Source organism: Stylophora pistillata, chromosome 1 (genome assembly GCF_964205215.1).
Source record: "Stylophora pistillata chromosome 1, jaStyPist1.2, whole genome shotgun sequence".
In the NCBI taxonomy this organism is placed as follows: Eukaryota; Metazoa; Cnidaria; class Anthozoa; order Scleractinia; family Pocilloporidae; genus Stylophora; species Stylophora pistillata.
This window is the reverse complement of record NC_142519.1, coordinates 18,536,787-18,559,741: the sequence shown is the minus strand read 5'-3', so window position 1 is coordinate 18,559,741 and position 22,955 is coordinate 18,536,787. Positions and strand designations below refer to the sequence as shown.

General features: G+C 37.7%; 2 protein-coding genes, 1 long non-coding RNA gene and 2 pseudogenes across 4 annotated transcripts; 3 read left to right on the top strand and 2 right to left on the bottom strand.

Moving 5' to 3' along the window:
• Nucleotides 1-482: 482 nt before the first annotated feature.
• On the bottom strand, nucleotides 483-1,535 carry LOC148741510 (histamine H2 receptor-like; annotated as a pseudogene).
• Nucleotides 1,536-6,160: 4,625 nt separating this feature from the next.
• On the bottom strand, nucleotides 6,161-9,886 carry LOC148741509 (uncharacterized; annotated as a pseudogene). The gene is made up of 5 exons (XR_015994177.1): nucleotides 9,591-9,886; nucleotides 9,044-9,114; nucleotides 8,446-8,552; nucleotides 7,661-7,769; nucleotides 6,161-7,140 (listed from the first exon to the last, which is right to left on the bottom strand). The product of XR_015994177.1 is annotated as an uncharacterized LOC148741509 (transcript).
• Nucleotides 9,887-10,097: 211 nt separating this feature from the next.
• LOC148741508 (uncharacterized) lies at nucleotides 10,098-11,312 on the top strand. The gene is made up of 2 exons (XR_015994179.1): nucleotides 10,098-10,234; nucleotides 10,651-11,312. It is a non-coding gene; the product is annotated as an uncharacterized LOC148741508 (long non-coding RNA).
• A 2,604-nt stretch (nucleotides 11,313-13,916) lies between these two features.
• On the top strand, nucleotides 13,917-15,958 carry LOC148741507 (octopamine receptor beta-2R-like). Its single transcript, XM_088735616.1, has one exon. The coding sequence runs from the start codon at nucleotides 14,457-14,459 to the stop codon at nucleotides 15,438-15,440; it is 984 nt and encodes a 327-aa protein (XP_088591742.1). The 5' UTR covers nucleotides 13,917-14,456; the 3' UTR covers nucleotides 15,441-15,958.
• Nucleotides 15,959-19,286: 3,328 nt separating this feature from the next.
• On the top strand, nucleotides 19,287-22,926 carry LOC111336633 (protein Wnt-7b). Its single transcript, XM_022942757.2, has 4 exons — nucleotides 19,287-19,560; nucleotides 20,745-20,968; nucleotides 21,814-22,085; nucleotides 22,301-22,926. Exons 1-4 carry the CDS (start codon nucleotides 19,514-19,516, stop codon nucleotides 22,781-22,783), a joined length of 1,026 nt encoding a protein of 341 aa, XP_022798492.2. The 5' UTR covers nucleotides 19,287-19,513; the 3' UTR covers nucleotides 22,784-22,926.
• Nucleotides 22,927-22,955: the final 29 nt, after the last annotated feature.

Sequence of the window (22,955 nt, the reverse complement as noted above, 5' to 3'; positions counted from 1 at the left end):
CAGTCGAGTGCAAGACCTTTAAGGCAGACTGATACATCACATCTAGGTGGTATGTCTTTACATGGTCAGTCAATTGTTCAGCAACGGCTTTCTCAATGATCTTTGAGATTAGTGTCAGATTGGAGATAGGACGAAAATTTGAAAACTGTTTGAAGTCAGCATCAGGTTTCTTCACGGACGGAGATAAAGCAGCGACTTTCAATGCATTAGGCATTCTGCCAGTTGAGAGAGACAAATTGACAAACTTAGTTATTGTAGGTAGCAACACCGAGAAATAGCCCTTTAGAACCATTGCAGGTAAAGGATCCAAGACACATGACTTAGAAGAGGGCTTACACGCAAACACCTTTACTTCCTCTTGGCTAAACCTCTCTAAAGTTATGAGGTCATAATGTTTATGACCTCTTAGTACACATTTTTCGTTTTCACAATTTGACTGTAATCATCTGCAGTTAACAGCATACTTTAGCAACAAAATTATTTCAATTAGTCAATCGACTACTTTCCGACAAAGAGGCTCTTTGATTTAAAGAAGAATCCGGCCCTTGATGCGCGTGCATTGATACAAGAACACCAATTTCAAGCAGGTGGCTGGCTCTCATTGACTCCCGCAAAGTAACCAGGCCAAATTCAAGTGATTCTTGCCTTACACGGCATTTTAGTAACCGCTTTAACTCTATCCTTGTTTCCCTTTTCAAAAGTGAATACACGAAGGCATTAACAGCGGAATTTGAGAATATAAGGATTCTGGAGATTTGGACAATTCCGTTGTTAACCGAACGGCAGGCTGAACACTTCGCAAAATCCACGATACGCTGACAAAACCCAGCAAAAGAAAAACAACAGGACTACTGATGCAAAAACCTTGAGATTGGACCTCTCCCGATTTCTTTGTCTAATTCGTGTCGCATAACTGATACTGCGTGGCGGTCCATGACACTGCCTTGCTGCGCAGCGACTCTTTGACTGTGATATCGAGTAATCAGATACAGATGGATATACACCAACAGCATCATAAAACACGGAATTACCTCAAAGAAAACCACAATCAAGCGGTTGTATATTCTGTTTACGGTTTCCATTGTTTCGGTCGAAGTATTCCACGACAGTAATAAAAGTGACAAACCAGTGGGTGCCATCCATGCAATAAGTATGAATATCAAGACCTTCGAAGAAGTCATTTTTTATGTGTATGTCAACGGTCTTGTTATGGCAAGATATCTATCTCCGGTCATCGCACACAAACTTCCAACTGAAACGTATAAAATTAGATTATAGAATTTTAGAAGAGCATGTAGGTTTAGTTGTACAAAGGACGTGTGAATGATATAAGTTGGTATTACCAAGAGTCCAACCAGCAAATCGGAGAACGAGAGAGAAAGTATAAGCCAATTGGCTGTGACGTGCAGTGTTCTCTTCGTAACAATGAGGCATATAAGCAACACATTTCCACAGACTGTTGTGATGCCGATGATGATAATCAAAATCCAATACCAGTATGCCTCCTTATCACTTATGGTGTTCAACGATGCCATCTCCTATGGGATTATAAGCTCGAGCTGTTCATCTAAATCGGCTATTAATAAACAGAGGAGGATTTAATTGTTAAATACTGACACAGAACATTTTAACGAACAAATCCTACCGGGTTAACCGGCCGACTGTTCAGAACGCTCACAAGATATTGCGAGGAACCAGCTAACAGCGAACGATTCCCAGAAGGATTTGACAACAATCCATGATTCTAAACTGCGTACCGACCCAATGGAAAGAAAGGCATCCAAAGCGTTCAAATAAAACATGTTGGCACAAAACCTCTCATTATAGCCGTCTACCAATTCGTAAAGTAAACTTCAGTGGTGAGTTTCCAATTTCCTTTCTTCTCCTCAATGACAGCCGCCTCCTACTGTTTTACTATTTGGACCTGAACATTCACGTTACTTTAGCTCAGCTGATGCGAAGTTCATTGATTTTTCTAAATAAGCGTTAGTTCTTTAAAATCTTTATGAAACACTTCCAATTTGTTATTCATCATTAAGTCGCTCAAATGATATGACGTTTGCCTTACAAAGGAAAAAGGCACGTCGCAGGAGTAAGCGAAAGTTTAAGGAATGATACGTAAAAATCTTCAACGGAATATTTACTTTGGTTGAATAAATGACTTGAATACAAAAGGAGAATTTCCAGCGTAAATACTGGAAAAACAAGATTGGATAGCAGGAACTATAAGGATTTCGTTTCGTTTAGAAAGAAGGCTTCTTTTTCCTTTCCCTTTCTCTTATTCTTTCTGTTTTCGGCAAAAACGTAATCTCTAAGTCTCACTGTTGGTTTATACAGTAGTGAGACCGTTTGTGTACACTTTTTTCAATTGAAAACGTATTGAAAGCAAAGTGCACTAGAGCGTTTATAGACCTAATATCATAGGTGACAAATTACTCCTGAATTTTGGCGCGAAATTTCAGCGTTAATTTTTAATTTCACATGTGAAATTACAAAATTGCCATGGTAACATCTCTCGTATCTCGATCAGAGCCAAGATGGCGTCGAGATTTAAGACGGTGACCCTTGAAGAAGTTACGAAATTAAAAGAAGCGGCCGAAAATTATTAACAGGCACGAAGAATTCGAAAGGTATTTTTTGTGAAGAAACTCAGAAAATTACGAACTTTAACAATAATGTATGCTTTAAACAAAAGTTATATTCTTCTTCATGTTCTCGGTTTTCGATAGAATAAACCAGTAGAAACAATTACGGTTGTGAACGTAATTTGTCACCCACGATATTAAAAGGTAGTCAAAAATGGTTTTCTCGTGAAAGTAGGAAATAATTTTATTTGCGTTTTGTCAAAATTCTGATAATTTCCCTCGCCTAAAGAAATTATTTCCTAATTTCACTCGTGGCCATTTGATTACACATACAAATAGTTAGTAAATAAACCCCTTCGGGCGGCTGGTATGTCGGCTGATAATTTCCGCGGCTGAGAGATTGTCCGAAAAATGAATATTTGCCCGAGAAGCGAAGCTTCGAGGGCAAATTAATATGAAAACTTGAGGACAATCTCTCAACCAAGGACATTATCAGCCGACATACCAGTAAGCCAGAACAGGGTTTATTTATTCTATAACCCTCCAATTAATTTTCACAACGCAATTAAACTGCGCGTAAACACAGTAAAATAGCCAGTGGTGATCTGATGACGAATGCACGTGATTGAAGCAAGAAAACAACAACAACAAAAAAACCAGTTTGGTTTCCTTCCATGTAAATAGGAGAACGGAAAAGTTGAAACTCTTGTGTTGACTATGTTTCTTTTTCACGGAAAAAATCGGAGGACAAATATCGACGGGGAAGGTGGTTATTGCGTGATAACTGTCCTGTGATTTTGCACCACGTGACGTAAAGTAGCCAATAAAATCGCGCCAAAATTAATGGTGGGTTATAAATATCTATATCTTTACTTACCTAAAATTACAGGATCCTGCTGGGCGACACTGCTTCTAATTTTGCCTCTTTGACTCTTCAACAAAACAGTCAACAGTGGTAGGAAATATACCTATGTGTGCTCCTGTGACCAAAAATAGTTGTTCTTTTACATATATTTAAACAGCCGCAGAACTTGTAATGTATTCAACAGCATTCCATGTTATGAATATTATCTAATTCTGAGAACATTTCAAACCTTTAAAAGAAGTGTTTTCTGTCAATTTTGACGTGGTCTTCACTTAAATAATAAGTGAAGCTCCTTAACTATGAAGCAACAATGTTCCAATGTGCCATAGATCTTTCAAATTATGCTGAAACTGGTTTCCTGTTCTCTAATAAACACTGCAGCAGGAACTTTTAAAAGGTGTCGTTAACATGCAATTAGATCAACAGGGGCTCAACGAGGATAATTGGAAAACCTTGAGAGAAGCAAGGGAAGAGTGGCTATAGAGAAAAGAATAAAATAGAATTCAGATAACGAAAAACATTTCAAGACAGAATAAGTTAGTATATAAAATGAGAAAGACGAACATTTTTTTGAGCTTGGTAGTAGAATAAAGAATAATGGTATTTGTCTTGTCACGAGCGTGGGACAAATAAAATGGACTTTCATCAAAACTCGAACCCAGATCTTGAGCTTTGCATTCCGCCTTCCACGAATCCACCACTGACCTACTGACCAAGGTCTGCATGGTGAGTTGGGCATTACAAAGCTCAGATGCGACATGCCTCTTGCTTTCTGCTATGATCAGTGGTGTTTAAAGCGTCTTGTGAGAAACGACTTAGAAAGATGGAAAATATTGAGTGTGGTAGGGATTGAAAAAAGATGATATTTTTGGCAAACCAACTGAAAAACGGAGAAAAACCACCACATACACAAACAAACAAACCGTTTCAAAAATAAAATCGACTTAAAAGCAAAATGCAAAACTGTCTCTTTTTTTGATAACGACTGAAAAGTAACAACTATAGTCCTGCAGTTGATTGGTCGCTATTTCTATCTCTTGTCCTGAGTTAGATAAGCGCTATTCCTCCTTTCGTCAACCAACAAAGTCGAGCAGGAAGGAACTGAATCAGTCTTTAACTTTGAGAGCATCTTTTTCTTCTTTATTTTCGTTTGATTTCGCTTTTGTTTTTCTTTTTGTATGGGTTTGGGTTCCACATCTTATAGAGGTTCAGTTTTGTGGAATTACCTGCCAATCGAGTGCCGTAACGCGCATAGTGTCAAAAGCTTCTCCAGGATAATTAAGAAGCTTCCTTTGGTCAGGGACATTGACTTCTCTAATTTATTCTGTAAAAGATAGCTCCTCCCAAAAGGAAGTATTTTTAGGTACACGACCCCACAAGCTGCACAGCTTCAATACTTATCGTGTCTAAATAAAAGTTTTACTATTTACTTACTTACTTACTTACTTTTTGGTTTCTTTTTTTAATGAGGTTGCTATACTGGAGTATATGTGTTTTATCTGTCTGAAATCTTGGTCATTTCGTTGGTTCCTTATCCTGTCGACATTTTGTTTCCTAAATGTCGCTAATTTTACGCCAATGAATAACGAATCGACGACCAGACATATTTCGCTAACTTATTGGAAAACTTAGTGTTCTCGGCTGCTGAATGACAGACATTTACTATCGAGGCTATCAGAGTTTTAGAAAAAATTGTACAAGTAAACGTTTTTGTTGTTGCTCAAAATTTTATGAAAGAAATGGACGCGGACGCATCAAAGGCAAGATGAGACAAGAAAGTTATTTTCGTCGCATGTCGATAACATTTGACACAAGTGTCTTTATTCAGTTTTGAATACAATATTTGTCACGTTTTGTTTTTACCGTTCAGCTTAAATTCTGTGGAGAGTAAACATTTTGACCCAGTTTAATATATCTCAGGTGCAATTAAATGCAAATCTCTCTTTTCAATAACTGAAAGAGACACTCGCACAGGATGAAATAACTAAATTAAGTTTCCTTAAAGGTAACTTAAAGGTTAACATTAGAAGTATTTAAGTCATCTTTAGGTGACATACGAAAGTTTTGAAATGTATCTTTAATTGAACTTTCCGAAGTCAATTAAAGTGTCCTTATGAACCATTTAGTTAACACTTTAAGGTCACATGAAAGCAAACCTAAATAACCATTTCAAGAACACTTTAAGATCACATGAAAGCAAACCTAAATAACCATTTAATTGAATTTAGGAATCCTCTTAATTCTTGTAAAGTCAACTTTAGTCAACCAAAACTTCCACTTGTAAATGCATCTTAAAGGTTTCTTCAATCTTTTGTTTCCCTTTAAGTACTGCTTAAAGTTACAGGTTTTGTTGTAATTCATCTTTAGTTGTACTTTCTGATTCTCTTAAATTTCAAGTTTTGTTAACATTCATCATTAAGTGACCTTTAAGCGCCTCTAAAGGCTGCAGGTTTCACTTTCAACTGACTTTTGATTTGCTTAATCACACCCTCATTTATATCCCAATAACTTATGATATTTTGGGCAACCTTACAATTGACAGAAAAAGAAGCATCACACATTCAAGTAATAACAAAGTGTTTGAAATTGCAGTGATGAAACAGTTTCGTTCAAAACTCATTTGTTCCCCTGAGATAACATAAACCTACAATGAAGCTGAGGATATCCCAGTCGAGCCCCATACATAATTAAAAAAAGAGATGTCCAAATGTTTGAATTACTGATTGACATACTTTATTAAAATTGTTTCACTTTTGTCAATGTATAATATAATCTTCGTCAAGCAGGTAATAGAATATTTACCACTATAAAAGTATGACAAATACACAAATTATATAACTAGCTGTAGTAACAAACTACACAAAAAGCTATTGATTCACAAATTGTACTCTCAAATCCAGCTACTAAGAAATGTGATTTGAAATGATACTTGTCTAACAATAAAAAATATAAGTTCAACCTATCAATCTAAAATTCAGAAAAATTTTCTTAATCGACTTAAATTTGCAATAACTCTCAGTTATTTGCTACATTATTGCAACTGTAATACTTATTAAATATGATCATATACCTTAATTTCTTTTAGTAAACAAGTGATAGAAAACAGTTCTCTTACTCTAAAATGCAGCTGAAACTTTGATATACAAAAATGATGTGTACATCCATATAGAAAAAAGTATCTCATGTGGAGGAAATTTATTAACATTGAAGAATTCACGATCACTTACTTTAGATGAGACCATAATTATTCAATGAAAAAGAAGCCTCATGCAGGCATGCAAAATAACCTCATTCTAGACTTGGCTTGATATTTTGTACATTTTCAATTTCATTGATTAGTAAAACAATTTTCTCACTGTATTATTGCCCACTCTGGAAAATTTTCAGTAGGTGGGCATCTCAGAAAAGGTTGCCCATAAACCCTGGACGGATTCTCTCTTTAGCTCTTGAAGTGAGCTTTTTCTTATAAGCCTTGTCAAGTTTCTTTTCAATTTTTTTCATTCTCCTACTTTCCCACTGAAGGTGATGCACAGAGTATTTTGTTACTTTTGAGGTATTTCCATCGTCATCCTCGTAGCAGCTTTCCTCACTGCTCATTGCCTCCATGACAAGAACCTCTGCTGCTCTCCCCTTTTCATGCTGGTTGGCCCAGTTGACCAGCTCCAGGGCTGTAGTTTGTCTCATTAACTTCTAAAAAAAATAAAAAAATTAAACAGGCATGAGAAGGGTGTTATAGGACTTCAAATGAAAAATATGATCCAAATCACTAATTTCTCTTGATATATATATATATATATATATGTGTGTACCCATTGTAAGAATGGAATTCTTAAGCATGTTATAAAATAGGGTCTCTTTGTCCTTTTTTTTTTTTTTTTCCATCAAATGGTGCATACAAACTATCATTTATCTCACATCACATTTTAATATTTTTCAAATTTATTTTACAAAGATTTTCTTGGGAGGCTCTAGATACAGACCAGAATACCTAACTTATTTAACAATTTCTCTAATAAGAACATAGTCCCTTAGATGTGTCTATATTCAAAGCCATCCAATTTTGAAGTGCCAAAATAAAGACATTCAATGGGAAATAGCTTCCCTCCCATTGATCAAGTGTACTTGAGGGTGTACTCAGTCTGGTAACATCTGGTAACTTTTCATATATGAAAAGTAAAATGTTCAAAATAGTATCCTAGCCAATAAATACCTCTCTTTGGCGACCACTCTTCCAGGTTTTTTGTTTATGAGCCTCATAGTGGTTACCACTCTTCAGTTTCTGTGTTTTCACACATATTTGAAATATATTTGTAAAGCAGCTGTTTAAAGAAATGATTATGAAAATGCCATGAGAAGCTGATTGTAAAAAGATTCCCACATAAATTAATGACAATGTTCAAATTTATAATAATTTATGGCAGGCCACCTTAGAATATCTGCCAAGTTAGTATGTCCTTAGTGATTCATTGCTAAGGTGTAAAGTATGCTTTTTTGAGGATCTACACTGAAGTGTCTCAGATCTAGAGACAAGAAATAAACCCGAAAATTTCAGTTTGCAACATATTTAAATTTCTGTAACATTTGGGAAAGTTAATATGTAAGTTAGGAAAAACTATAAAATGCACCCCCCCCCCTTTGTCCTAAATTTGACCATGTAATGAAGGTGCTCATTAGAGGTTTCAGGGTATCTAACTGTGTTACTGAATGCTAGTTTTATGATGACATTTATGTTGAGGGGAAAGTGGTAAAAGACACGAATTGATGGTGGAGACTAAAAGCAGGGGTATCATTAAGGGCTGGGCAATAGACAAATTGACCAACTTTGAGCACAATTTTGCCTGGATGTTTTCAAGCCAAGGCCTTCAATAAAACTCAAGTTGTTATAAAGGAGATATGCATCAATATGCTTGAGTGCAAAATCCTTATGCTCACCCACAAAATGTAATGACACCCCAGTAAAAGTGAAATGCATGTGCTATGATTATTGGTAGCTACCTTCTATGACTTCTTTTGTCCAAGGACACTTTTCAAGTCCTCCTTGTTGATGTATTGCCTGCTCTATTGTCCGCTCAAAAAGGATCTTGTTGCTGTCAGAATTTATTCTAAGACAAACAACTAATACAATTAAGCCTGGTATTCTGTAGTAACAACATTAACACTAAGACAAAAGTACAGTCAAACCTCGATTATCCGGACCTGTTGGGACTTAGTAATCAGTCAGGATAATCGAAAATATGAATATTAATGAGACAATAATGTAAACAAAAGAAATGAAGATAAAAATCTGCTTCGATGACTCTCCGAGTGCTCGATCTTTTGAAAGCGGAGGAGGCAATGTTTTAAACGCACTTTTCCTGAATTTAGACATAATCTCTGAATTTTTTTACCTCATAAAGTTTGGAAGATCAAAGCTCATTAATAATCATGAAAAAAACGGGACCAGAGAAAAAGTCCGGATAATCGAGGTTCGACTGTAACCACCATAAGGTGTTCACATAACATCTCAATATTTCAAGCAGCAGCTTAGACTCGGATTTCCTCGCTCAATCAAGATAAAGCAAAATATCTCTGAATCTAAAAAGATATTACTCACTCTTCGTCAAGATAGAAACCACTAAAGTCATCTTTTTTCAAAAGGAGTTTGTACATTCTCCTCACAGTTCTCTAAAAGAATGAAAAAAAATTCAACAATCGGTTTGTCACGTTTGTCCTATTTCTACTTTCACGCTTTTTAAAAACCCTGGTTGTTTGAAGGCTAGATGATGTAGAGCAATCGACACAAGCACAATTAAAAATTAACCTTACCCATCTATGTGAATAAAACAGGCAAGGTCAAAAGGGTCCAAGAGAAAAAATGATTAAATGAATTTTCATACTAGATAATTCTCGTTGAAACAAAAGGGAGGAAAAAAACTTTTCTGGTAGACCTGTTTATGGTAAAGGATTATCAAGTAATTGTAACCACATCTAATCATGTCAAATGATTACCGCCGAAATAATTAAGTTAATTATGCATATAATTCGCGCGCCAAACATGTACTCAACATAAAAGATAATCTTCCACGAAACAGAACTGATTCAAGCAAATTATGAACACATATCACATTATTCATGCTTATCAGTTATGTTTTTTTACTCACTCGACAAGCCGGTGGAACTACTACCGTCGTTCGCCTTTGTCTTCTGTTTTGGCGCCGACGGACGTTGGCTGCATTATCAACAGTTTGAAGACGGCCCTCGATCCGCTGAAGCGCTTCAGAGTTTTCTTTGCTGCTGCGCTCTTGCTGCTGCCGAAGCTTTACATTTTCGCTCGCCAGAACGTGATTGCTCCGGATCAACTCCTCCAGCAGCACAATGCAATCGTCGGACACTTTATTCCTTTTTTCGCCGCTGGAACCACATCATGGTTTTGATCGTGCAATCGTCTTTCCGTCATATTCTTTTCTTACTTGCTTTAACTACGAATTAACGGTAAAATAACCACACTACAAGTGCTTCTCTCGGATGCTTTGTGATGCTTTGTTAACAAAGTAGTCAAACGGAATATTGAGGTTCAAAAAAGCGCGCGAATTAATATTTCTAAAACCAAACAACGACCTCCTGTTGACATATTGCCTCGTTGTGATGTTTATCGTACTGTGCCTAGCTAACGCTGGCCAGTACAAATGAAGACTCGAGTGTAATTGGAAGCAAGGAAACAGAAAGGCGGGAAAACACGAACTACACGTTCGAACTTTACTTGTTCAAGTAAACAGCTTCATACCGATACCAAAGTTTCAAAAGGGTTAGTTAAAAATATATCTGAAAATCTAGCCGTGTGTAGGTCAAGGATATCTTGTAACAAAGGAAATTTACGTATGATGCACGATCCTCGCCGTAGATAGCGCTAATTTAAGCAATAGCGAAAATCACACCTGAAAAAATGAGGCCTGTACGGGACTCGAACCACTGACCTCTGCGATACTAGTGCAGCGCTCTACCAATTGAGCTAACAAGCCAACTGGGAGCAGGCCGTTAAGTCGATTCGTAATAAACCCGTGAAAGTGATAAATCAGATACAATGAAATATATGAAGTTTATATATTTTGAACTGCGGTATTAGATACGTATGATGCACGATCCTCGCAGTAGATAGCGCTATTAGCTTAAATATTTGAAGCTGTTCACTGTTTCTTAGGTTCTGTATTTTTTTTTTTTCAGGGAGTGAGGAATCTGCTCTTTTCCTGCCAAGACTTTTTCCCACAAGGGCACTGAAAGCTTTCTCGATGGCACATCATAGGTTGGCACATCTTGTCAGTCAGTGCTTTTGTTGTACTGCCAATGTGTATGTAAAATTGTCACCCTGTATGAATTGAAGCTTTGGACGAAGTCAACAGATTAATATGTATTTCTGTAAAATCAATACTGTCTGTCAGCTTCATAGGGAGATTTCCACAAATAACATTGTTTGTATATATGAAACAAAATTTACACTGATCCATGAAAATAAAAATTTCACAATACATATACAAAAAAAAAAAAAAAGAAAGAAAAAGACCAACTACAGAGAATAACCAAAAGTGCTAACCTCATTATAGTAATGCTTGATACAGACAGTTATTTTTTGTTGCCTTTATAGAGTGCTGGAAACACAAACTATTACGTATTCATTTTTATTGTTTGAATTATTTCTCTGAAATTCCCATTTATTGTGACAGTAACATGGGTGTAGAAAGCTTTCTCAATGGCATTTTGTAAGTTGGCAGGTGAAAAAGTGGCACATCTTGTAAATCAGTGCTTTCAAGTGACAGAAGTCTTTCTTTTACCCATTCTTTAATTGCATACCAATGCTTTTGATTAATAAAGCTATTTATTCAGTTTAATTGTAAATGACAGTTTCTTAGGATTTATTGTGACTTGATTTTTGGAGACATGAGCTATAGAACACATTATTTATATTGTAGACAATTTGTTCGGCCGAAGTAAAAATAATTTGTTAGTTTTGTGCAATATATGTTCGCAGTGTTTATGAAAATAAAATGTTATGTCTGTGGTAGGCAGAGGCCTGCCACTTTTGTTTGTCCGATTAGTTGTTTTAGTAAGGGTGGATTACATGAGCCGAGTTCACTGTTTGCTAGGATGGCATTATGTGGGCAGGCCAGCCTGACTCATGTAATCAGCCTCTAAGTGGATGATTGGCAGGCCTGTGGCCTGAATTATTATTTCCCTCGGATTTCTAGCAAAGGTAAATAGATCAATCACATTTAATTCCAGTTTCATTTACATTAAATTTTATTCTGAATACAGTTGAACCCAGTAAATGGGCCACCCTCAGGGAACTGGCAAATGGCCACTAAATAAGGGTTTTTATTTCTTTTTTTGTTAGATCCCAATGCAAATTTATAGCAAATGAACAGCTTTGCTCAATGAGCAAGGTAAATGTAAAGCAAATGTCAAATTTACGTCACACTTGCATGGAATTTTGTCAGGAACAAATACTTGAGTTTAGCTTCAGTTTATAGCTATTGCAAATTTAGTTCAAGCACACTTCTTTTTCAGCTTGAGGATAGTGTTTCAGAAGAAGACATTTCATTCCCAGCAGACAAGATGGATCACAGAAAGCTAATGGTATCATCTATAGGATAGTGAAAGAAAAACCATTGCAATCTGTGTCCCTTGCGAGGATTCGAACCTCCTGCAGTCAGCCTAGAGAAGGTGATCCCAGCTGTGAGGAGAGTTTCGTGCGCTCCTCTCAGTGCTTGTCTATTTTCGCGTCTCGAGGAGAGGTGCAGTGCAGATTGCCCATACTTTGTTCTTACCCTCTGGTACCTCGGCAATGATGTATCCGTATCGTTTTTATTTTTATGTTTTATGATTTTTTTATTTTCATTGATTGATACGAGCACTGAGCCGTTAAATAGGTCTCAAACCCGGAGGCTAGACAAGTCGATTCTCGGCTGTAACCACCAGAGGACTGTGTCTGTGTTCAAGCGGGGATTTACTTTTCTCCGGCACCCTTGACATTCAAAGTCAAAGGAATACAAAAAGACTAAAGCCAGGTTGGAGAGTATCTGCTTTTTAACTGAACAACATTAAAAAATTGTGGCATTTGCAGAACGGAATGGTGACTGTAGCTTAACTTGAGAGGGGCCACGAGAACTAATTGTTTATATCATATCAGTCAAAAATCAATTATCTCAGAAAAATTGCGCATCACCTTATCAGCTGGAAGACAAAAAAAAGTAAGAGCTGGGTCAATATTCATAAGGAACATCTGCTCTATCAGCTGGGCAGAGGAAGAAATTTGTGTGGACCTTTGTGATGATTCAAACCTCAATTTATTTAACATCGCTACCAAACGTTCTTATAGCAGAGCAGAAAGACAAACTTCTGGGTGGACGCATGTGAGGATTCAAACCTCAGGCTTTTTAATCAATATTCCTGGAAAGGAGAAAGATTGTAAGCCTTACATTTAATACGGAGAAAGAAATAAGCCACACGACAAAAGAAAACAAAGGCAAATAATATGAACCAGAAACATTACAAACTTGCCGCAATAGTCTACGAAGGTACTTTCTCAATGGGGCGTCCATGCCCCACAGGCAGTAGACAACTCCGACCTCAAAAAAACTTCAGGGACTGAGTGCGAGGAAGTTTCAATGTTAATCGTCTCAAGCAACGTTCAATAGCAGTTATGTTCTCATGTAATAATTAAAGACGTAAAGATATATGTAGGTATGTATAAATACATACACATGACTTTTTTTATATTCAAATTAACTAACCTTCATGGTCAGATGAACTTGAAATTTCGTGAAATCACGGGAATTTGAAGTCGCCACGAAAGTATCTGTTAATTTCTTTCCGTTACCTTTCCGCTTATGCCTTTCGAAAGTTGAACGTGATTCGAAGCCATTAAAGCGCGCGCAGAAAACATTTCGTTTCTTGTCATCGCACTCCAAGCGCTCTTTAAAGGAGATGCAAAAATGAAACCGTCGCTTTCAATAAGATGTTTCGACCCCAGAAAGAATTGTGAGCTCACGTTGCTGCACGTAAAACAAAATTTGCTCTTCTGGCTCATCAGTGCAAGTGTTGGCTGATTTGTGATGAATTTTCTGTTGACAGTTCAGATTACAATGAGACTATCTTTAATGCATGAATTAAAGATGTCAGAACAGCTATACTCATTTAAATCTCACCTTAAAGTCAACTTAAATGTATTTTAATGAAACACCCTCTTTTGTGCCAAAAAAGAAACCACTTAAAGGATACTGAAAGATTTGCGCTACTAAAGTTAAACTTATGTTCAATTAAAGATTCATTAAAGGTTAGAGTTAGCTTTCGGATATTTCATTTGACAATTAAAGACGATTAAAGCTTTACTCAACCTTTAAGACTGCTTTAGATTTTGCCTAAAGGCACTGAAATAAGAACATTCGTCCTGTGTCGCTTGTAATTATTGACGTCTCTGTTACTGCAATCAGTAGTGGGTATCTGTTTAATCAATGGGAAAAAACGTGACTACAATTACTTTGCATTTTCAACCTGACTGATCCAAAAGGATCATTTCTTGCCAGGAGACTAACCTGACTGATCCAAAAGGATCATTTCTTGCCAGGAGACTAAAAAAAAAGAAAAAAAACTGAGGCTAAGTGCACCATCTGCGTCAGTAAAGTGCTGCTTGGAAGGAGCCTTGTTCGTATTTATTCCGGCCTTTCGGTGAACAGATAAAGCATGGAGAAAAAGAATTTCGGAGAGCCTTAAAGTTATCGAAGGCCAATTGCGACAGACAGTAGTTACTATATAAAGAAGCAAGAAAAGATATTGCAGTGAATCACTTTGTTTTCTTATAGAAGACCGATTATTAAGACTTTAGCTGTACTGGTTCCAAGAATTCTGCTCCGTCGAGATTCGGGTATCATCGCTCATTTGGAGGTAGCCTTTTTTTTTGCTTGTTTTCTTTTCTGAGATCTAGACCGCCTGTAACAACCGTGGATGAAGAGAACAGTCAAACCTGCTCAAATCCGATGAATAACACATCAGGGATACAATCATCCGAAAGATACTATTCGCTGGAACCTAAAATAGCCTGGTATTGGTCTGTGCGGCTAATGATCTCTGCTTTCGCCATTTTGGGCAATGGATTTGTTATTTGCCTGATAGCAACAAAGAAGCGCTTACAGATTATTTGCAACTGGTTTGTGTTATCTCTTGCCGTATCAGACTTTTGTGTGGGACTTTTATTAACACCAACCGGCTTAGTATGTTCGTATTTATTTCCATGCGACTGGCGCCCTCAGTTAGTCTTCTACAACTTCCTGTTGTTTGCATCTACTTTAAATCTGTGGGTAATAATTTACGACAGATATCACGCCATCGTGTATCCTCTGACATACCTATCGCTAATGACAGCACGTAAAATAACAATCATTATATCCCTGCCTTGGATTACATCACTTTTAGTCTCATATATTCGCCTTCTGTGGCTTTATGATAATAACGTACGGAGAGAGATAGAGAGTTATTATCGGGTTTTGGTAGATTTATGCTTTGGAATTTTTTCATGTCTTTTACTCTTGTTCAGCTTTGTGAGAATTTTGGCGATAGTTCTCAGGCACTCAAGGAGCGTTACCTCTCAAACAGCGCATTTATCGTTGAACCAGACCTTCCGTGTCAAGAACAAAAACGAGCGAGAGAGACTGTCGTCGAAGATTCTTGGGGCAGTTATAAGCCTGTTTGTGGTTTGCTACAGTCTCAGTATATACAACTCTTTCTGTTCAAATTTCAAACTTTGCTCCCGGTCTCCTAATTTAAGCCTCGCATCTATTCTCTTGGTTCATGTAAACTGTACTGTTAACTGTTTTGTCTACGCCCTGTTTAAAAAAGATTTCCGAACTGAACTGAAGAAATTACTTAAATGCAAAAATGAGCTCTACGTCGCAGCAAAGCCAGTCGAAGGAGTGAGTCTGAATATTTTTAATCGGACATCACGGCGGTCCCAGATTAGTTGAGCGGAACCTTCATCTGTGTCACCATGACAATCGCATTCTTCTTAGTTAATGTTAGTATTACGTGCAGATGGAAGATAAACTGAATAAACCATGTCAGAAATTAAAATGCGGTAGAAAATAGATTTTAATATGAACTTAGTGTCGTAAGCGTCCTAAATGTTGATCTGTAGTCTTAAGTTCAATTAGTTACTTTCAAATTGTTTTCGTGGGGTCTGTTGGTTTGACAATTTTTTTCTCTCAGAAACATGATCCTTTCTTATCAATGACTTCTACTGAGATTGTAATTTATGTTTTTCTATGTAATAATTTAGTGGCTGAAATGACCGGGTCAAAATGATTCCTTGCAGTCTGCTGATGGTGGTTACCTTTCTTTCAAAATTCAAAAATCCTTCATGACTTATTCAGTTTAGAGTTTGAATATAACAGCTACAAAATGATCAGTATTTTTATAATTTCATTCATTTACCGTTTTTAATTACGCGGTACTGCAAGCTGTCTTTCTGTCATCTAAATCAAGGTTTTCGTACCATTCCATACAGGAAGTGCTTACTAAAAGTGCAATTCCCCACTCAGATTTGAATGAGCACAGCTTTATTTCAAGGCAGGAGAGTCCTACTGCCGACAAACATGAAAAAAGTGAGAGAAAAACTTGAAAACGGCATAATCACCGAAAGGGTGATTATTATAATAATGATAATGAAAACTATGCTAATAATTATAATAACAATAATGATATCAAGAACACTAAGTAAAAAACAAACAAACAAACAAAGAAACAAACTCCAATGGCAACAATACCATAAGAGCGCAATGATGTCGTGAAGACAAAAGAGTGCAGGACGTGTTTATTTCTAAGAAGAGGGAAAAACTACCTGTCCTAAATTCGACGCGTTTTTGTTCCATTTCTTGCTAAATATCAAATCCCTTAACATGATAAAATAGCAAGGGATCGCACGAACAAGAAGAATCTTTTTACCCTTGTCGATAATTGCAAAGTAAATTCACTGAAGTAATGTTCACCCAGAGAGACCAGTATTTCAGTGTTACATTGTTTAACACAAAAATTAGTCTCATCTAATTCTTGAGGCCGTAATAAAAATTTGATGGTATGTTTGAGCGGAATAGATCGTCTAAATTTTCAATTCTGAAACCCCACAGTGCCTTACAAAGTTAAGACGTTAATTTCTTGTTATCATCATTGTTATAATTATCATTGTCATTGTTTCTTTTCGTCATTTGAATTTTTATCATTATAACTTACTGTTACTATTGTCACTGAAGTAATGTTCACCCACAGAGACCGGTATTTCAGTGTTACATTGTTTAACACAAAAGGTTAAAGGTCTTAACAAAGAGCAATTTGTTTCATCGCTTCAAGAGGCTCCCTGGGACTGTACCTTTGTATTCGAGGATACCAACGATGTTGTCGACGCCTGGTATAAAGTATTTAATGACATTATCGACGAACACCTCCCTCTGAAACAAAAGAGAGTAAAGCGCAAAGTTCAGCCAAAATGGTTTAACACCGAAATCTTGAAGGGGATAAAGGCTCGTGACAAACTTCTTGTCAAAGCTAGAAAAAGCCAAGCAGAAAGGGATTGGAATGCGTTTAAGCGAGCGAAAAACATAGTGACTCAACTTATCAGAAGTACAAAACGATCCTACTTCAAAGATAAAGTCACTGAAAACAGGAACAATTCCAGGAAACTTTGGAATCTAATCAAGTGTCTTTCGAAGGACGACAAAGGGGCTGAGAACGGCATAAAGGAACTTGCTGAAAACGAGATAAAGATCTCGAATAAGCAAAGCATTGCTGAAATACTAAACTCGTTTTTTGTTGATCAACCGAAGAAACTGGTTGCTGCACTTGGGCTTGGCTCGCTGACTGACCCCCCAACGATGACTTCTATCAGTCAAATGAATAGTGCTTTTGACCTTCCAAGAATAACTCAGAAGAGAGTTGTAGAGCTACTGTTATCTATCCCAACCCATAAGGCCACTGGAGATGACGGCATCAGCGCCAAAATACTAAGAATTGCAGCTCCAGCAATTGCTCCATCGCTGACGAAGTTACTGAACCACTGCCTGTCTACACAGATCTTCCCTAATGCCTGGAAGATCGCAAAAGTTACCCCTGTTTTTAAAGGAAACGGCAGTAGGAATGAAAAGAATAACCATAGACCGATCTCTGTGCTCCCTATTCTTTCGAAAGTGCTGGAGAAACACATCTGTGAATACCTAGTTAACTTCTTGAAAGAGAATGACTTATTCCACCCTCTCCAGTCCGGGTTTAGAGAATCGCACTCCACTGAAACTGCGCTTATTCGATTGGTAGACCAGTTACTGTTTAACCTTGACAATGATAAAGCCACTGGACTTGTTTTTATTGACTACAAGAAGGCGTTTGACCTGATTGACCATAACCTACTATTGTCAAAATTGAAGGCTCTTGGAGTGGGTGAGAGCAGTCTACCCCTGTTCCGTGACTATCTGAGTGGCAGACGCCAGTATGTGAATATAGACGGACACCATTCTACCCAAAGGGCCTTAACATTGGCAGTCCCACAAAGCAGCATATTAGGTCCAATCTTGCTCCTTTTTTTTATTAATGATCTACCTGCAACACTTCAGCAGTCCGTGGCTGATATTTATGCTGACGACACAGCTATTAGCTACTCCACCCATTATACGACGGCTGCTAATGATATCTCGGTCGGCCTTCACACGGATATTGATGAAATCTTGAATTGGTCGGCTGACAACAGAATGATCCTTAATGAAACCAAAACCAAATCTATGCTTGTCACTGGTAAACGGTTAGCCAAGAAAATGGAACAGTCCACCCTGCAGTTAAACGTTAATTCTACTGAACTTGAACAAGTGAACTCGCATAAACTATTAGGTGTCACGATTGACAGCCAGCTTACTTTCGACCAACATGTCGAAAATCTATGCACGAAGTTATCGCAGAGAATTGCCGTGCTGCGAAAAATAAGACGCTTTTTGCCTATTTATCAAAGGAAACTTTATTATAATGCTATGATCAAGCAGACAATGCTTTATGCATCAACCATATGGACATCTTGTTCTGCTGAGAATTTGCAGAAAGTCTTTAAACTTCAGAAACGCGCGGCACGTGTAATTCTCGGAGCTGACACTAAAGCGAATTGCGTACAACTGTTTAGGAAATTGGATTGGGTTCCATTCTTTCATGAGGCAAAAGTAAATAGGTCACTAATGGTGTACAAACGATTGTCTGGGGACTGTCCACCTTATATGTCCAAAATGCTCGTAAGAAATGCAGACATAAATGAAAGATCAAGCAGACATGGACAACTAAACCTCGTCTGTCCCCGATTCAAACGGGAGTCAGAGGGAGGTAGGTCTTTCACAGTATCGACCTCACGCCTCTGGAATACCTTATCACTGGACATAAGAATGAAACCTACTATCAAATGTTTTAAGAAGGCCATGTTAGATTTTTTTAAGAATAGTTATAAACGATTAGAACATTTTATCTTATAGTTTTTATAAACTTTGTAATTTTAGATTTTTAGCTCTTGATCTTGATCTTGTTATCATTATTATTACCACCCACCTTTACTACCGGTTTAATTTGAACGGTCGCACCGTAACCCACAGTATTAAGATTCTAAATGTACGTAGTTAAGCTCGGCACCTTGTTTAGAGAATTATGAAAGATTATATGTAAAACCTTAATACATTTTTAACTCTGTCTACGTAAACAAGTGAATATTTACGCAAAAAAGGGATCAACCTTGAATTCCAAAGAAATAGAACCTGCACACCATAACAAATTTAAACAACGTTCAGAGTCGAGAGTTGTTTTTCCATGTCGTGCCAAAACAAAAACGATCCCTTCAGCGAATTCTGTCAACAGGCGATGGAATTCATATCTTGCTTCTCATATATGCTGTGTAAAAAGCTCTTGTTTCACGAGATGGCTTGGACATATTATCCTTACAGCAGGGTACCGTGGAGGAGACATTCCTCGGCAATAAGGTAAAACTACATGCAAGCATTAAACCTCTGCTATTTGTGAGACATCAGTAATGAAGCTGTATGCAGCGTTCATCTTGTTCCTGTTGTCCTATTTTGGGTAAGTAACTCGTGAGACATACTTGTCGTTAAGTATTGGCTAGAAAAAGCTAAGCGTGGACAGCAAATAAGATTTGGAAATAGCAATTTTGGTTTCGATCTAAATGCAAAGAAGCCAAGCCTCTCGCAGGATTTTTCAAAATCAAGTCAAGATGACTATTAAGTTCTCGCAGGCTAACTGATCCTAATTAATTTAGTGTTGAAAGTCAAGTCGAGCCAGGTATGTTCACGAATCTTTTGCAATGCAATAATACTCTTCCGTGAATACCAGTCTTAACTGTCGAGGTGAATGTCTGAGGAAATGGCGTCGTGCCGCTAAGACGTACATACATTCTGAAGTAGCAACAGATTTAAAAATCAACATAGACTGAAGTATAGTACACCCGCCTTAAATCTTTAAAGATCGTGCTCTACTCTTCTTTAGGGTCTCTCACTTTGTCTCGGATAAGAGCTATCAAATTTCCGCTCAAACAAAGCGAGATCTTTGTCTGAAAAAAAAACTGGGTACGCAGTCATGATAGAGTGAGAATCAGGCCCTATCTGTCATTTTCAAAATTGGTAAAAAGAGATGAAAACTTTTTGATCGTGATAACTTGTCTAACATCCCACTATCTTTTCTGAATTAATTAAGACTGAGGATCATATGTCTGCGATAATTGCCGACCGAGATAACCAACAGTTCATTCAAAGTGACTTCACAGGAAAATCTCCACTTTCACAAATCCGAATGTCTTCAAGAAAAAAAAAATATCTGATAGATCTAAGATTCATAATCTTGCTTACCGATGCAGGCACAAACATTATGAGAGCTCCATGGGCAAGATAACGTGACATTCAAATATAGCGTTGAATAGGCGGCTCGGATCATGCAGAGTTTAGCGGAATTCAATGAGTTATCAATGGAAATTATGCCTTCAGACTCTTAAAAATTTTGGCATCATGACTGTTAAAGCCCAGGTTTTCTCTGTTGAGATATAAAAACTCGAAGGAAACGCATGTAACACACGAAAAACGTTGACCTAAAAGCGCTTGAAAAAAGGACGTTTAACTACAGTAACACTCGATCAATACAGACCCCAATCTATTTCCTCACGAAAATCAAAACAGAAGTTGAATTGCTGACTAAGTTGATGCTCTCCAAATGAGTACGAAATGCTTCTAGAATGAATTTTCTTTTTCTCACAGCGACTCGAGCAAAGCTAACAAGCCACGCCGTTCTAATCCATGGTGCCACGAAGCACCGGGACTGTCCGTGAGTCAAAGAAAGCTTTGCTTCAGAGTGCCTGGACTCGAGACTGCAATAAGGAAAGGGATCGAGACGGGTTTGTCAGAATGCGAGCGAGAATTTCAGTGGAATAGATGGAATTGTAGTACGCTTGAGAACAACAGTGTTTGGGAACGGGCACCAGGTGAGTGCATGCGTCAGCCGCACTTTACTTTAAACTACTGTTAAGGATTACTGTTAAGGATTTAGAGAAAACGCGGAAAGAACTAACAAAGAAAGTCATGTTTTATTTCAGTTAAAAATCTCCAAAATGCTAACTGTTGTTCCATTGCTAAGGCTCCATGCAGACTAAATAACGTCATACAGCGAAAACTTCCTGCTCTCCTGAGTCGAGGGCACGAAATTAAAATCGTCCCTGCTGAAAAATAATTGAAAAAGTTTGGCGTATATATCGAATTAGACCCCCGACCAGTTTAAAGTTCCCATTCTAAGTTTTCGTAAAATATACAGTACAACTGTTTTCGGAGAGTAGCTAATTTGAAAGTAACTGATATCATTTTTAGGCAGATCTGAGTTGATTCGTAAAGGGGCCAGGATGGCTTATTTAGGCGACCATTGTAATTTCACTTCACGTTTTGGCCTTATCTCTGTCAGCTTTTGTTCTGGCTTCGTGATTGCAGCGATTGGCCTGTTTGAGTCTTCTAGACGCCGTCTGCTTCGGAGTGTTTATATTTTGTCCTATTTGTCCCTGCTCTTTAATTGGTTTGTGTTGTTTATAAAGAAATTCGTCTCTTCGCGTCTTCTTCTTTAGTCTTTTTCATTGCGTGTCGCCGCTTTTAATTTGTTAGGCTAACGTCAAAACACACAAAACTATTTTCATCTATACACATACGCACTGATACAAAACATAGGGGTAAACGACGCCCATTACTGAGTATGTGATATTACATGCTAGGCACTCCATGGTTCTTTGCTATTCTTGCATAAGGCGTTTCTTTCTTGATATCTTTTAATAATCTTACTTTACAGTTGGAACGAGAGAGGATGCGTTTACAACTGCATTGCTATCAGCGTCAATAGCCTACAGTATAGCAAAGGCGTGCACAGCAAAAAATGTCGCGGAATGTAGTTGCGAGGTAATCAGACGTCCCAAGTACGGGCAGACCTGGAAATGGCAAGGTTGTAGTGCAAATGTACGCTTTGGAAGCTACTCATCCAAACGGTTTATGCTGAATGGCAGGAGAAACAAAAGCGCCATTGATACAGTTGTCTTCAGGCAAAATGTTAGAGTTGGACTTGAGGTGAATACAAGTCCAAGTTGTTATTCGTTTACTTTATTTGTGAGATTTTCTATACATATTAAGAAATACTTGAAAATGATTTTCCGATTGCTCGTCTTATTAGAGCGTGCAGGGGGCGGGTGCCCACCCTAAATGATTTGCAGTTAGTATGATCATAATTCCAGCAGATAGGATGCTAAACCAAACTTCATTTCTCTCGTGAAAATGTTTTACAGGTTCTACAAAAGAATCGAGTGGTTAGATGCACATTGGGAAAAGCAGGGAGAGTTAAGTCTTGCCGTCTGACTTTACCACCACTCCATAAAATCAGCCGGATCATTAAAGGAAAGTATCACTCGGCCACAAGGGTTACTGCGAGACTGATACGAGGAAAGAAAAACTCATTCTCCCTGCGAACCATCGAGCGGTACCGCAGTAGGCCGAAAGCAAAGAGACCAAAGAAATCATCCTTGGTTTACCTGTGTCACTCTCCCACCTATTGCTACCGGCAGACGGAATACAGCATACCAGGCACGCGTGGCCGCCGCTGCCATTTGAACTCCCTTAAAGAAGGTGACTGCAACTTGATGTGTTGTGGTCGTGGCTACAAACGGGAGGCGAAAATTAAGAAAAGATTGTATGACTGTAAAACTAATGTTGGCATGCCATGCATTTGTAAATTATGTACAGATGTGATCATTGAAAATAAGTGCATGTAATGGGGTGGCCGTTTGGTCGCCTCAAGTTCTAAGATCACGCTCAGTGCAAAAAATTAATCAAATGTATTTTATAGTTCTAAAGATGATCGAAATAGAGTTGTAGCCGTAAAGATGGCCAATTATATAAAGACAATTTTGCTCTGGGTTTGTTGAATGGTATCAAATGAATGCC

Coding starts and splice junctions, on each gene's coding strand:
- LOC148741507 (XM_088735616.1), top strand. CDS start 14,457: ATGAATAACACATCAGGGATACAATCATCCGAAAGATACTATTCGCTG.
- LOC111336633 (XM_022942757.2), top strand. CDS start 19,514: ATGAAGCTGTATGCAGCGTTCATCTTGTTCCTGTTGTCCTATTTTGG. Junction 19,561..20,744: donor TTCCTGTTGTCCTATTTTGG/GTAAGTAACTCG, acceptor TTTTTCTCACAG/CGACTCGAGCAAAGCTAACA. Junction 22,086..22,300: donor ATGTTAGAGTTGGACTTGAG/GTGAATACAAGT, acceptor AATGTTTTACAG/GTTCTACAAAAGAATCGAGT.